Source organism: Macaca mulatta, chromosome 5, assembly GCF_049350105.2.
Source record: "Macaca mulatta isolate MMU2019108-1 chromosome 5, T2T-MMU8v2.0, whole genome shotgun sequence".
In the NCBI taxonomy this organism is placed as follows: domain Eukaryota; kingdom Metazoa; phylum Chordata; class Mammalia; order Primates; family Cercopithecidae; genus Macaca; species Macaca mulatta.
In genome coordinates this window covers 38020301-38035165 of record NC_133410.1, presented here as the reverse complement: position 1 = coordinate 38035165, position 14865 = coordinate 38020301, and the positions used below count along the sequence as shown (strand labels likewise).

At 40.1% G+C, this 14865-nt stretch overlaps 2 protein-coding genes across 6 annotated transcripts in view; both read left to right on the top strand.

Annotated features, from left to right (window-relative positions):
* Window positions 1–261: 261 nt before the first annotated feature.
* Window positions 262–9594, top strand: TLR1 (toll like receptor 1). Of its 5 annotated transcripts, XM_078001413.1 has the most exons (4): window positions 1061–1111; window positions 4963–5054; window positions 5247–5314; window positions 6983–9594. In XM_078001413.1, exon 4 carries the CDS (start codon window positions 7050–7052, stop codon window positions 9408–9410), a length of 2361 nt encoding a protein of 786 aa, XP_077857539.1. In that variant the 5' UTR covers window positions 1061–1111; window positions 4963–5054; window positions 5247–5314; window positions 6983–7049; the 3' UTR covers window positions 9411–9594.
* Window positions 1061–14865, top strand: part of TLR10 (toll like receptor 10) — a 34041-nt gene continuing 20236 nt past the window's right edge. The window contains exon 1 of the mRNA XM_078001575.1: window positions 1061–1111. The gene's annotated coding sequence lies outside the window, so the exon portion shown is untranslated. The remainder of the gene's footprint in view (window positions 1112–14865) is intronic.

Genomic DNA, 14865 nt, shown 5'->3' with positions numbered 1-14865 from the left:
CAGGCGGGCAGTTTCATTCTTTCAGTTCCAGAAAATGTTTATAGCCATAACATATTTCCTCTATTAAACAAATTCTGAGGTAAGGGGAAACAGAGACAGTGAGAACATTACAAGTCAAAAAGAATCTCAGCGCTCTTAGTTTAGGGAAGTTGGCGTTGCTCGCGCTGTGGTAGAAAAGCTGAGTATGGGAGAGAACTGTGGAGGGAAGGAAGAGAGGCAGTTTTGTCATCCCCACATCCGGTTTTGACTGGACACCATGCAGGCTGAGATCAACTTCAGAGGCAGTCAGCTGGAATCCTGTAACTTTATTTGCCCGTTTATTGTGTTGTTATTTTGTTGTTATTACTGGAAAAGGCAAGAATAGAACTATGAGAATGGCTTCCTTGAACATGCTGTCAACAAATCCCAGGATTTTTATAAACCCTATGTGAAAATCATGCTAAGAATCTGTTTTCTTCTTAGCATGTTTTTCACTTAGGTTTACAAAAGTATGTTTTGAAGAAAGCTTGAAAAGACCAGTGGAAAAAAATTCAGCATCAAATTTTCTCTGCAAATCAACTTGTCAAAAAAGACATGATTAACATCCATCCTGTAACTAGCGCATGAATGATCTTCCCTCTTTACGAATGTGTTTCAGCACAACTTTAATCTTGACGCCTTCCTCTTTCCACTCTTAACAGTGGATAGATGAAAAGGCAAGAGGAAAAACAAAGCAGCTGAAACACACCCAGACGCACACTTCAGCTGCATAGCCACGACGGTAAGCATTTTGAATTCAGCCAATTATGATCTGTGGACCACACCTCATTTACTTCATCAGTGTAGACAATAGTAAACTGACTGTAGTAAAATTTGGAACCATAGAAATATGATTCTATTTTAATACAGGCCTATCGGTTAACCCACAGACTATGCTACATATGAATAAGAGAAAATGTTTATTCTTAATTATGTAATGTAATTCCAGTGGAATTCGGTAGGTGGCATAAAAGAGCCTTTTTGTTTTGTTTTGTTTTCAACACTAAATGTGGTTAACAGTGAAATAAATCTTCAAGGAAGTGCTTGAATTTCTTATGGACTGCCAAACGGAACAGACAAGCAGGTTGTCTTGGTAAGCAACATACTATTTTATTTTGTAAAAGAAAATAATTGTATAGGTAGTTATTAAGTACAGAATTCTCAAAAATCTGTGTAAGTCCTGGGTGTTTTTCTAAGTGGGTTATATTTCTGATATGTACATAGTTACTGTGTAGTTTGTACTGGCATTTGTGTATCAGTTCTGAGTCCTAAATCAGAGAAAGTCCCCTCGCTGCTCTGGGAATAACACCTCGTGTGTGATTTGCTTACAAGAAATATTTTTGAGTTGGGAAAGAAATATTTGGGTCACACACGTCTTCTGATTTTCTTCCAGAGCAGCTGCTAGTTGTTGATTTTGACGGCATTTCTCTTCACCCCATCCAACCATTCGTATTCTCTTCGCAGTGTTAGGGAAAATGAGATATAAGTCAGTTACTCCTGGAGGTAATGCTGCTGTTTAGCGCTTCTGTTTTTGTGGGCAGGTTTGTTTCAGTTTTTTTCTCTGGGCTTTCCCACTAGCTAGTCCTTCTGTTTCTCAGACCACTAACATGGTTCTGGGGAGGTAGAAGTCAGGTGGAATTGCAGGTTTTGAAAATGTTTCCCAGGCTACACCCAATTTGGTCAAAAGACTTGAAAGCGAATGTGCTTTTATAACAAACAAAAGGCAAAGGTTCTCAAAACCACACAGAAAACAAAGCAGAACAGTTCTTGAACTGTCTCAAGTTCTTCTAACCTGCAATTAATAGCTAGTAGGGTTGTGCAGAGAAGGCCCTTAGTAAATATTTACAGGACTAAACTCAATGGGCCAGATAGATTGCATGGGTACTGTCCATTAAGACCAGTCAAAGCCTTGATATGATGCCTCCAAAATCTCCAAACAAAGACAAATTAAATGTATTGATTCATTGTATCATATAAAGTGAGGCTAAACCTATCATAATAATGAAAATTGACAGAAGCACACCTAGAGGCATTTTACACTTTCAAATTAAAGCATCCTTTACTGCTCAGCTTATTTTCTGGGTAGTAAAAGAGTTTTAAGGTTCTAAAATAGATGAGGCTCAGTCATGGTTGTTAAGACTTTGATCAAAAAATGCTTTGGTCTAGGAAACTGAGACATTGATTTTCATTGATTTAGCAAGTTTGGTACATAAAATTCAAAGATCCTGGAAATACTAAAAATCAGTTATTCCTGTGTATAACATTTGATTTCTTAATTATAGAAATAAGAATGGTTTTGTAAACTGAGTACTTGAAATTAATGACTTTAAATGAAAGGGCAAGATGGAGGTTGGGCAAATAGAAGATATGTGAGTCAATTTAACTCGACATAAGACTGAAGCTATGCTTTCATTAAATGCTTGTGTTAGTGGTGGCAAATCCATATGGATCTGTTGGAACTTGATTCTTGCCTCCTCAGTGGAAAGAATTTGTCTGAGGGGCATAGGGCAGAGTGAGAGACTGAGGCAAGTTTTAGAGTCAGAGTGAGAGTGTCACGCCCAGGGCCAGGTTCCAGCCCATACTGAGGTCTGAGGGGAGTGGGTGGATGAGCAGATAGCTGAAAGAACACTCAGGGGGCCGTAGGCAGGTGAAAGGTGATTTTATTCAGCAGCAGCTCTCATCAGCAGCTTACTTACAGTAGTTCTCTCAGACTGTCCGCCTTGCCCTGGCTGCTTAGTTTGGCAGCTTCCACGCACAGCTGTGCGTCCGGCTCTCCCTTGCCCTCAGGGTCAGCAGCTTACCTCTTTCTCTTGGCTGGGCATGAGCACGCCAAGCTGTGTCCTGGCTCCTCTCAGTCCGTCTACAAAGACAGACAGCGTTGACTCTCTCTCTCTTTCTCTCTCTCTCTCTCTCTCTTTCTCTGGGTGCCAATGCACCTGTACGGTGTCAGCAGGGTAATTATACCATTTACAGACAACAGTGGCTTAGAGCCAAGGGATGAACCTTACCTATGTTATGGCGATGGTGGTAAGCTTCTCTATGCTATGTCTACATGGCTATGATAAAAAATGAGTTACACGCCTGCACTCTAAATTCGCTGAGTTACTCTGGATGTTTACCTTAGCCTGTCCTTGTCCAAAGCACAGCCATATTCCTTACAGAGAGTTTATTAAAAAGTTTTAGATCAGGAACGAAAGGAAGTAAAGTATACTTGGAAGAGGACCAACTGGGCAACTTGAGAGATCCAAGTGCCCAGTTTAACCTTTGACTTGGGGCTTATTCATTGGCAGGCTTCTGGAGTTTTGTGTCTCTTCCTCCCTGATTCTTCCCTTGGGATGGGCTGTCTGCACGTGTGGTGGCCTGCCAGCCCTTGGGAGGGGCTGCATGCACACTGTGTTTACTGAAGTTGTACACATGCTCACTGGAGACACTTTTCCCTTGCCAGACAAGCCTTCTTAGAGGAAGGTCACATACCCATTGAAGTCTGCCATTGTGCCTCTTGGCATGCATGCTCCAGCCTGCTTGCCCAACTCCTGAGACTTTATCAGGAGGCTGCTAACCACCAGCTTCAGGCGTGTTTTCTATCTATTAGGAGATTGACTTTCCCTGGTGCTGGCTGCAACCAATTATTATTCTAGAGAGACTGTTTTTTTAGTTTTTGTTTGTTTGTTTGTTTTTGAGAGAGTCTCGCCCTGTTGCCCAGGTTGGAGTGCAATGGCATGACCTCAGCTCACTGTAACCTCTGTCTCCTGGATTCAAGCAATTCTCCTGCCTCAGCTTCCCCAGTAGCTGGGATTACAGGCGCCTGCCACCACACCCAGCTAATTTTTGTATTTTTAGTAGAGACAGGGTTTCACCATGCTGGCCAGGCTAGTCTCGAACTCCCAACCTCAGGTGATCCGCCCGTCTCGGCCTCCCAAAGTGCTGGGATTACAGCATGAGCCACGGCCCCCGGGGTAGAGAGACTGTTTAACAACTGCCTGATCATCACCTGATGGTCGCCTGATAATCCTGGTTGGGGGGCCCTTCTCCTGTCCTGCTCATGTCTGCCTAAGTACCTGCTCTAACACTTGCGGACAGGCAGTTTTATAAATGTATATATTTTTGTGACGATGGCTGTTGTTAAGGAAAAAAGGACAACTTTCGTCTTGCTTGTGGTAGGTTCTGTGAGCCAAGCACTTGCACCCATACATGGGGTCCTGTCTGCCCCTGTCTCTCTGATCACTTTTGCATACCATGCTGATCACTGATTCCATGAACTCTGCAGTTGGCTAGGAGGTGGAAAGAGCCCTGATCTGGATTCAGGCATAGGAATAAGCAGGGAACCCCACTTGGGCCTTAAGGCCAGGCCACTTTTGTTTCGACCTATCTTGTAACAGGTAGCTCTGCTTTGAGATATTAGGCACTGCCCCAGGGTATTATTTTTATTCCCATTATTTGAGTCCATTTAAATTGCCATAACAAAGTACCAGACTGGGTGGCTTATAAACAACAGACATTTGTTTCTCACAGTTCTTTAGGGTAGAAGTCTGAGATCAGGATGGTAGTATTGTTGGGTTCAGGCGAGGGCCCTCTTCTGGTTTCCAGATGCCTCCTCCTTGTATTTTCACATGGCAGAAAGACAGCCAGAGAGCTCTCTGGGGTCCTTTTTATAAGGGTACTATAAAGGCTCTGTTCCTATGACCTAATTACTTCCCAATTTTCTCCTGCTAATACCATCACATTGGGGGTTAGGATTGCAACATAAGAATTTCACAGGGCACAAACACTGAAGCTATAACATCCAGTGAAGTATTGCTCCTTGTGTGAGCAGCTCTTTCAGGAAGCTGGAGAGGAAGAATTGGGAAATTTCTGGGTCTTTCAGCCAAATACAATCAATGTCATAAAAACACCACCTTGACTTTTAACATGAACGTTAATGTCTGCATCATCTTCCTTGCTCAGGGTCTTCATGAACACTAATGGGGGTATCAGGCCCTTTTCCATGTTAAAAGAAATCAGGATAATAAAGGCATATTGGGCACCTCTACAAAAGGGTAAGTCCAAGGAAGGCTCAAAAAACCTAGATAAGTTTGCATGTCTAAATTGGGGAACTTTTGTAACTGAAGGTTGTTTCTAGAAGCTGAATTATTTAGGTTCTCTGTGCTCATTGAGATATGGGAGGGGATATATGAAGAGGAATTTGGTGCTTTGCTGATACTGATGGCCTGCTTGTCTAATGGTTCTAGGGGATTTTGAATACGTTCCTTGTGAGAACTGGGTAGCTGTGTAATCGCAGCTGAAAGGGTCTCTGGAGGTGAGTAGTGCACACTCTAGAGTTCATCCCAACACAGCTCCCTCTGTTCTCATATGCCACTGGAATGCTGACCATGAAATAGTGTCTGAGCTAGAGCAGTTTGAATACTGGTACAATAGGCATAACCTAGAACAATACCTGTCACTGCATAGAGAATAAATACGTATTTGATGAATGAATGAAAAAAAGTATTCTGAATAAGAGAGAGGAGGAAGCAACTCCCTTTCTCAAAACCTCCCAGTGTTCGCCACCCTCTCGTCATTTTTGGGGTAGAATCCCAACTCCTCACAATGATCAACAAAGCCTGAGTGATCTTGGCCCTAACTCCTCTCATCTTCCCTAACTCCATGCTAACATTGAACTTCCCATTCCTTCTCAGACAAGCCAAGCTCAATTCCATCTCAGGTCCTTTATACTTGCCTTTTCTTTTGCCAGAAATGCCATAGGTTACCCAGACCTTCCCATAGGTTACTCAATACTTCATTCTGATTTCTACTCTAGTGTCATCATCTCAAAAAGTCCTTCTCTAACTCATTACTCAAAAATAGCCTACAATTTACCCTGGTTTATTTTTCTCTGTAGAACTTATCACTACAGGAACTTGAGTTTAATCATTTGTTTATTTTCTGTCTCCCCACTAGACAAAAACTCCTTGAGAATTCAGACTTTATCTTGTTCACTGCTCTATCTCCAGTTCTTAAAACATGGCCAGTAGGTGATCAATAAATACTGGTTGAATAAATATATGGATGAATAAATGGATCTTCTGAGAGACCTTTTATTATGATCTAATTACCTTTTGAATAAGACCAAAGTTAGACCCAAACCGTGTATAGGTCATAAAGGGTAATAGAAAAGCAGTCCCAATATCACCATTTGGGACACCTCTTGAGAAAGTCATGGGGAGACACATGTCGAAGAGTGAAAGTACACCAGTCGAGTCTTAGCTAGAGTTCTAAATAATTTTGGGAAGCTTGGGGTCCGAGAACTTTCTATGAACCCACCTGTATTAGTTTCCTGAGGCTGCTGTAACAGATGATCACAAACGTGGTGGCTTTGCCCTCAACGTTCTGGAGAGCAGAAGTCCAAACTCAAGGCATCAGCAGGGCTGCCCTCACTCCAGAGCCTCCTCTAGCTTCTGGTGGCTGTTGCTGTTCCTTGCCTTGTAGCTGCTGCACTCCAGTCTCTGCCTCCACTGTCACGAGGCCTTCTCCCCTGCTTCTTAGTCGTCTCTTCTCTTGTCCCTCTGCCTTTCTCTTAGAAGAGCACTTGTCATTGGAATTATGGACCACCTGGATAATTTGGGATGATCTCCTCATCTCAAGATCCTTAACTTTATTATCTCTGCAAAGACCCCTTTTCTAAGGAAGGTAACGTTCATGGTTTCTGGGGATTAGGACATGGTTAAGATGTAGACATATCTTTTGGTGAGCCACCATTCAATCTATTACACCATCCATATTAAAACTTATTTGATTAGAGCTGGCATCATTATTTACCAATATATATACTTCTCTAGTTTTAGGCTGTGTAACCCAAAAGAATGTATCCTCCATTTTATGAGTCTCTAATAAAAAAAAAAAAGTTTAATATCAGCCATGACTAATTTCATGTATTTTAAAAATGTATGTAATGTATTTCATCATTTCATGTATTTTTTTTCTCTAGAATCTGTATCTGTATCAAGATGATCTGAAGAACAGATTCTACCTTTAGGAATGTCTAGTGTTCCAGAATGACTAGCATCTTCCATTTTGCCATTATCTTTATGTTAACACTTCAGATCAGAATACAATTATCTGAAGAAAGTGAATTTTTAGTTGATAGGTCAAAAAACAGTCTCATCCACGTTCCTAAAGACCTATCCCAGAAAACAACAATCTTAAATATATCACAAAATTATATATCTGAGCTTTGGACTTCTGACATCTTATCACTGTCAAAGCTGAGGATTTTGATAATTTCTCATAATAGACTCCAGTATCTTGATATCAGTGTTTTCAAATTCAACCAGGAATTGGAATACTTGGATTTGTCCCACAACAAGTTGGCGAAAATTTCTTGCCACCCTACTGTGAACCTCAAGCACTTGGACCTGTCCTTTAATGCATTTGATGCCCTGCCTATATGCAAAGAGTTTGGCAATATGTCTCAACTAAAATTTCTGGGGTTGAGCACTACACACTTAGAAAAATCTACTGTGCTGCCAATTGCTCATTTGAATATCAGCAAGGTCTTGCTGGTCTTAGGAGAGCATTATGGGGACAAAGAAGACCCTGAGGGCCTTCAAAACTTTAACACTGAGAGTCTGCACATTGTGTTCCCAACAAGCAAAGAATTCAATTTTATTTTGGATGTGTCAGTCAGGACTGTAGCAAATCTGGAACTATCTAATATCAAATGTGTGCTAGAAGATAACGAATGTTCTTACTTCCTAAATATTCTGGCAAAACTTCAAACAAATCCAAAGTTATCAAGTCTTACTTTAAACAACATTGAAACAACTTGGAATTCTTTCATTAGGATCCTCCAGCTGGTTTGGCATACAACCGTACAGTATTTCTCAATTTCAAACGTGAAGCTACAGGGTCAACTGGACTTCAGAGATTTTGATTATTCTGGCACTTCCCTGAAGGCCTTGTCTGTACACCAAGTCGTCAGCGATGTGTTCAATTTTCCACAAAGGGATATCTATGAAATCTTTTCAAATATGAACATCAGAAATTTCACAGTGTCTGGTACACGCATGATCCACATGGTTTGCCCATCCAAAATCAGCCCGTTCCTGCATTTGGATTTTTCCAATAATCTCTTAACAGACACGGTTTTTGAAAATTGTGGGCACCTTACTGAGTTGGAGACACTTATTTTACAAATGAATCAATTAAAAGAACTTTCAAAAATAGCTGAAATGACTACACGGATGAAGTCTCTGCAACAATTGGATATTAGCCAGAATTCTGTAAGCTATGATGAAAAGAAAGGAGATTGCTCTTGGACTAAAAGTTTATTAAGTTTAAATATGTCTTCAAATATACTTACTGACACTATTTTCAAATGTTTACCTCCCAGGATCAAGGTACTTGATCTTCACAGCAATAAAATAAAGAGCATTCCTAAACAAGTCGTAAAACTGGAAGCTTTGCAAGAACTCAATGTTGCTTTCAATTCTTTAACTGACCTTCCTGGATGTGGCAGCTTTAGCAGCCTTTCTGTATTGATCATTGATCACAATTCAGTTTCCCACCCATCAGCTGATTTCTTCCAGAGCTGCCAGAAGATGAGGTCAATAAAAGCAGGGAACAATCCATTCCAGTGTACCTGTGAGCTAAGAGAATTTGTCAAAAATATAGAGCAAGTATCAAGTGAAGTGGTAGAGGGCTGGCCTGATTCTTATAAGTGTGACTACCCAGAAAGTTATAGAGGAACCCCACTAAAGGACTTTCACATGTCTGAATTATCCTGCAACATAACTCTGCTGATCGTCACCATCGGTGCCACCATGCTGGTGTTGGCTGTGACTGTGACCTTCCTCTGCATCTACTTGGATCTGCCCTGGTATCTCAGGATGGTGTGCCAGTGGACCCAGACCCGGCGCAGGGCCAGGAACGTACCCTTAGAAGAGCTCCAAAGAAATCTCCAGTTTCATGCATTTATTTCATATAGTGGGCACGATTCTTTCTGGGTGAAGAATGAATTATTACCAAACCTAGAGAAAGAAGGTATGCAGATTTGCCTTCATGAGAGAAACTTTGTTCCTGGCAAGAGCATTGTGGAAAATATCATCAACTGCATTGAGAAGAGTTACAAGTCCATCTTTGTTTTGTCTCCCAACTTTGTCCAGAGTGAGTGGTGCCATTATGAACTCTACTTTGCCCATCACAATCTCTTTCATGAAGGATCTAATAACTTAATCCTGATCTTGCTGGAACCCATTCCGCAGTACTCCATTCCTAGCAGCTATCACAAGCTCAAAAATCTCATGGCCAGGAGGACTTATTTGGAATGGCCCAAGGAAAAGAGCAAACATGGGCTTTTTTGGGCTAATCTAAGGGCAGCCATTAATATTAAGCTGACAGAGCAAGCAAAAAAATAGATTACACATCAAGCGAAAAATATTCCTCCTGTTGATGTTGCTGCTTTTGGAAGTTCCAACAATGACTTTATTTTGCATCAACACAAATGCAAACACAATTGTGAGTGTATGATGTAGGTAAAAATATGTAATTTCGGGCCCCAGTTCACCATTTATATGTGGTATTAAAAATTAACGAATGATATAACTTTGATTTAAGCAGTTGATTTCTGACACATAAGGTATCCACTTGTTTCTTTGCTATAACTGAGTTCTGAGTTTATCATGAAGTCAAGGGAAGCATCTGTTTCTCTTCAGTGATGTGTGTTCTGGGGTATCATGGTCAATATTGGAAAACGCCATGACTTTTATGAGTATAGCTGGGTTTGTATAGCAGATTTCTATAGCTTTTGATGCTTTCCTCAGTTCCATGGTGCATTCAACTCAACCTATTGATGGCTGCTCACTGATAATGCTGGAGACACTATGCCTGAAGGTTCCCCCCCAACCCCCGACCATGATGCCCACACAAAGGGCGGTTCAGAAGAGCTGGAAGTTGTCCTTGGAAACAGCCCTCAACCAATGTCAGAAAGAGCTGGGGGATAAATACCCCAACTTTCTCACCCATTTTTTAAGATAAATCTTGGACTCTCCCTGAGTTCCCCAGTAAGATAAAATTCTGGTTGTCCACTGTCTTGATAAAGTATTCTCGATTGGCTTCCTTCCCATTTTTTTCTCACTTACTTATTCCTCTATGTGTATTCCATGGGATCACCTCTGTGATAAACTACTTGCCACTGAATATTTGTCTCAGGGTCTGCTTATGAGGGAGCCCATACCAAGAGAGTGTTCCACCTCAGTCCAAATGGAAATTCTGAGTCTGGTTTTCTGTGGCTGGAGATCTCACTGAGATTCTGGTTGTATGAACTAACATGCACAAGAGCCTTTGGTCTTTTGATTAGAAGGAAGAATATAGTTGATATATAGTGCTTCTATATATAGCATCTGTCTCTTTGGGGAACTATTAAAGTTGAGCAGATGGGGCAGTGTAAGGAATGGATATATCTGATGTTTTCATACCCATCAAACATCCTGTCAGTCTACCTTTTTACTCCAGGAGCCAGCTCTGGGCTGGTGTAGTCATGACAAGAACATAGTCATGACAAGAACGTTGTCATGACAAAAACCTTGTCATGACTACACCATGTATCTTTCACTTTATGCCCCCCATGACTTCACTGATACCACTGCATGGGATGCTTGCAGAAGCCTGCTCAACCATTCTGATACATGCATAAACCTGGAAGCACCAGGAATATCACTATGGGATGGGACGCGTTATATACATGTTCCTTTCTACTATTCTTGGGTTGAAAAATGAGGTATAATCAATACCTTTTCTCAAACAATCCCCAGTGGCTCTGTGGTTTACTTCCCCACAGGGCAACCAGCTCAGTAACTTGCTTTTGCATTGACTTTCCATTCTTCCTTGGTCACTCTTCCCATTCCCCTCACTCTTGAGCCCTGAGATTACTTCTCCAAACAAGCAACCTTCCCTTAACTCAAGGAGTCTAGAAAAAAATAAAATAAAATAGAAAATAAAATAAAATAAAACAAAATAAAATAAAATAAAAAACAACAAACAACAAAAAGCCTACAAATGACCAGCACACAAAACTGTCATCCCAGTCTCTACTTTTTTGAGTGGGAAGGAGCCCAAATAACACATACATATACTATTAGCTTCTTGGCCTAAAGAACTTGCAGTCAATCAGGGAACACTACACATATCCAAATAACTAAAATAAAATCAATGAAACAAAGCTATAAAATGGAAGTTCAGAGGTTGCTTAAATTTCGTGAAAAAAAAAAATCTTCTTAGAAATGACGGGGTTTTTTTTTTGTTTTGTTTTGTTTTTTTCCATTAGGTCTTGAAGGAAGACTTTAACTTTGAATTTTTCAATGTGTAATGATGAAGAATGAAAAGGCCATTCTAAACAGAAAGATAAAGAGAGCAAAGGCAGGAATGCCTGGGCCTATTCTTGAACTGGTGTCCCAGTTTGACTGGACCATGAGGTTCATGAAAAACAACAGTAGGATAGGAGTGTGGAAAGTTATATTAAGACTATATTGTCAAAGATCTTGAAAGTCAAACCATGGAGTTAGAGCTTGGGGATACGGGAAAGTCATTATTTAAACTTCTTTGAAGCATAATAGTGGGAGGCAAATTCAAACCAAGAAATGTATGCTAAAAATAGGAAAACTATTGTTCTGTAACAGAATTGCAAAAATCGTAAGAACTGGATTTTCCCATTTTCTCTAGGATGATTGCACTTTCTGTATTGAACTTCAAGATTTCATAACCAAGTTTCAACTTCTCAGCAAGCAGTTGTGTATTCATTTTCAAGGTCTATTTTAACAGTCTATTTTAACAAGCTGGGTGTTGTTAAACTGAAATTTATTCCCATAGTTCTGGAGGCTGAAAGTCCAAAATCAAGGTGTTGGCAGGATTGGCTCCTTTTGAGAGGAGAGAGGAAAGGATCCATTTCTACTGGGGACAACCCAGTCTCTTTTCTTAACTCAGAGATGGTTGTCTGCTCTCTGTCTCTTCACGTCGTCTTCCCTCTATGCCTGTCTGTCTGTCTCTGTGTCCACAATTCCTTTTTTTTTTATAAGGACACCAAGTACATTGGATTAGGGCCCACTCTAATGACCTCATTTTAACTAAGTACATCTCCCAACAACCTTATTTCCAAAGAAGGTCTAATTCTGAGGTTCTGGGGTTCAGGACTTCAACATATGAATTTTTGGAGACACAATTCAACTTGTTACACCCTGTAAATCCAGAAAAGAATTCCCTGAAAGGAACATAAAGTCACTTAGAATTTATTTAACACACTTTGGGAGGCCGAGGCGGGCGGATCGCAAGGTCAGGAGATCGAGACCACGGTGAAACCCCGTCTCTACTAAAAATACAAAAAATTAGCCGGGCACGGTTGTGGGCGCCTGTAGTCCCAGCTACTCGGGAGGCTGAGGCAGGAGAATGGCGTGAACCCGGGAGGCGGAGCTTGCAGTGAGCCGAGATCGCGCCACTGCACTCCAGCCTGGGCGACAGAGCGAGACTCCGTCTCAAAAAAAAAAAAAAAAAAAAAAAGAATTTATTTAACAAATTCAAAATTTTTAGGCGTTAGATCAGTCCTATACATAAATAGCTGATCTCATAAGTGGTTTTAAGGACGCTGGAGGGAGGTTGAAATTGTATTGGTGGAGTCTTCTGCCAAAGAACTCAAAGTTGGAAGATGAAGAATTCAGGACAAAGTATAGATAAATATCAACAATAATAAGAGCGATTTCACAGATAAATGAGAGGAAGTATTACAGAATGGGTAAATATGCAAGCCCTGAATCAAGTCTGGGTTTCAATTCTAGCTCCATCATGTATTTGCGGATGATCTTGGACAAGTTACTTAAACGTTCTGAGCATAGATTTCATTATTTGTAAAATATAGTCTTAGAGTATGTAGCTAAGACCTTTAGATTTCCAGCTATAAATTAAAAGACTGGTCAAATATGTCCGCCAAACTACAGTTTTCACATAATGACCTTTCCAAGTGGTACTGTTGAAGCCCTTTCCCTAGAACCTAGGTCAGAGGGAGCACACCGCACCCATCCTTCTTGAGGATAAATGAAACTTGTAATATACGAAAACCTCTCCAAAATCCTCTTGTAATGTATAACTCTTCTCAGTCTCCAATCCCCTTCATTGGCTAGAGATGGATAGTTAGCAAAGGTCACAAAACCAGTTATCTAGTCTCACACCTCACTTGGGGGACCTCCACCAAAATTGAGACTAACCTAGTTCCATTTTATCAGCCTGCTATACTAGCAAGACTGCAGTGGGATGGGCATTTCATATGGCAATAATAGGAGGGCAAAGTAATTTGGAGATATATATACACACACACATATATATATATATCATTTGAAAATACTCATGCTCTTTGATCTGTCAGTTCTACTTTTAGGAATGTATCCTAAGAAAATAAGTTTAAATGTGAACAAATATTTATTTGTAAGTATGTTCACTGTAGGGTCATTAGCAACCATGGAAAATTTGAGACACTCCAAATTTCTAACGATGGAGGAATGTGTTTAATGACATATTGCACAACCGTTTAATATAATGTATAAGATTAAGATGGTAATTTTTATGTTATGTCATTTTCACTACAAATTTTAAAAAAATGTATAGGGCCTGGTGTGGTGGCTCAGTTTCTGTAATCCCAGCAACTCAAGAGACTAAGGCAGGAGGATTGCTTGAGCCCAGGAGTTCGAGGCTGCAGTGACCTAGGCTTATGTTACAACATAAATAAAAAGCATAGGATACAAAAGTATATGTACACTATGATTTCAACTAGGTTAAAATATGCATAGAAAATGATCTAGATGAAATATAAAAAAATTATCACTGCTTGCCTACAACTGGTGTTTGTTTTTGTTTTTATACTTTTCGGCGCCTAAAAAATTTACAACAAACAAATAAGGAAATGGGGCTTAGGAGACCAAAAATAGGTCTCTCCCAGTGGAACAGTAGAGAATAAAGGTTATAAAGCTGGGCTTTGTAAACTGGCATGCTGGGATTAAATCCTGGCTCAATTTCTCTGTAGAAGAGAAAAGAGAGGGCACAAATCCTCTGTCCATAGATAAATTCCTTAACTCTTCCTAACCTCCTTTTTCTCATCTGTAAAATGGGCATAATACTGGTACCTCTCTCATACAGTTGTTTTAGAAATCAGTGGTACAATGTATGTAATTGACTTATCTTAGGGTTGTGGCTATTTACTCTAGAGGTGGCAGACACAGTGGGGAGGAGGAGCTCTCGGATCTCCGCCTGAATTTGGCTTCTTCCACCTCCTTCTAGTGACTTTGGGTGGTTATGTACTCCTTCTCTGCTTTATTATTGTGGAGATATAAAATGAGAGTAATGAAAATACTTGTCTCATACTATTGTTATAAGGATTAAATGAGTTAATACAGATAATGTCTATAGAACAGTTCCTGGCATTAAGCAAAAGCTCAATAATGTTAGTTATTTTTATGTCATTATCATCATTCTTCTTGTCCTTATTATCTTATACCACCAAATATGGAACTGGAGCTGAGGTGCTGATTTTGTTTCATCTAGATTATCCTGGGCTTTCTAGGATGAAATAAAATCAGAAAAGAGACAAAAGTTACAGAAAAACTGGGAACAGCTCCATGTTACACAAGCAAATGAACAAATGAGGCAAACAAAACAACTAAAAATGGCAAATGGGGAAATAAGAAATTGGGAAGTAAACTGTTAGCAAATATCAGATATAAAATTCATATATATCAAGAACTAATAGAGTGAAATAGAAAAGCACTAAGATCTCCATTGATATGTGGGCAATAAGCATGGTCAGCTCAAAACAGGATCCAGTTAGAAAACAAA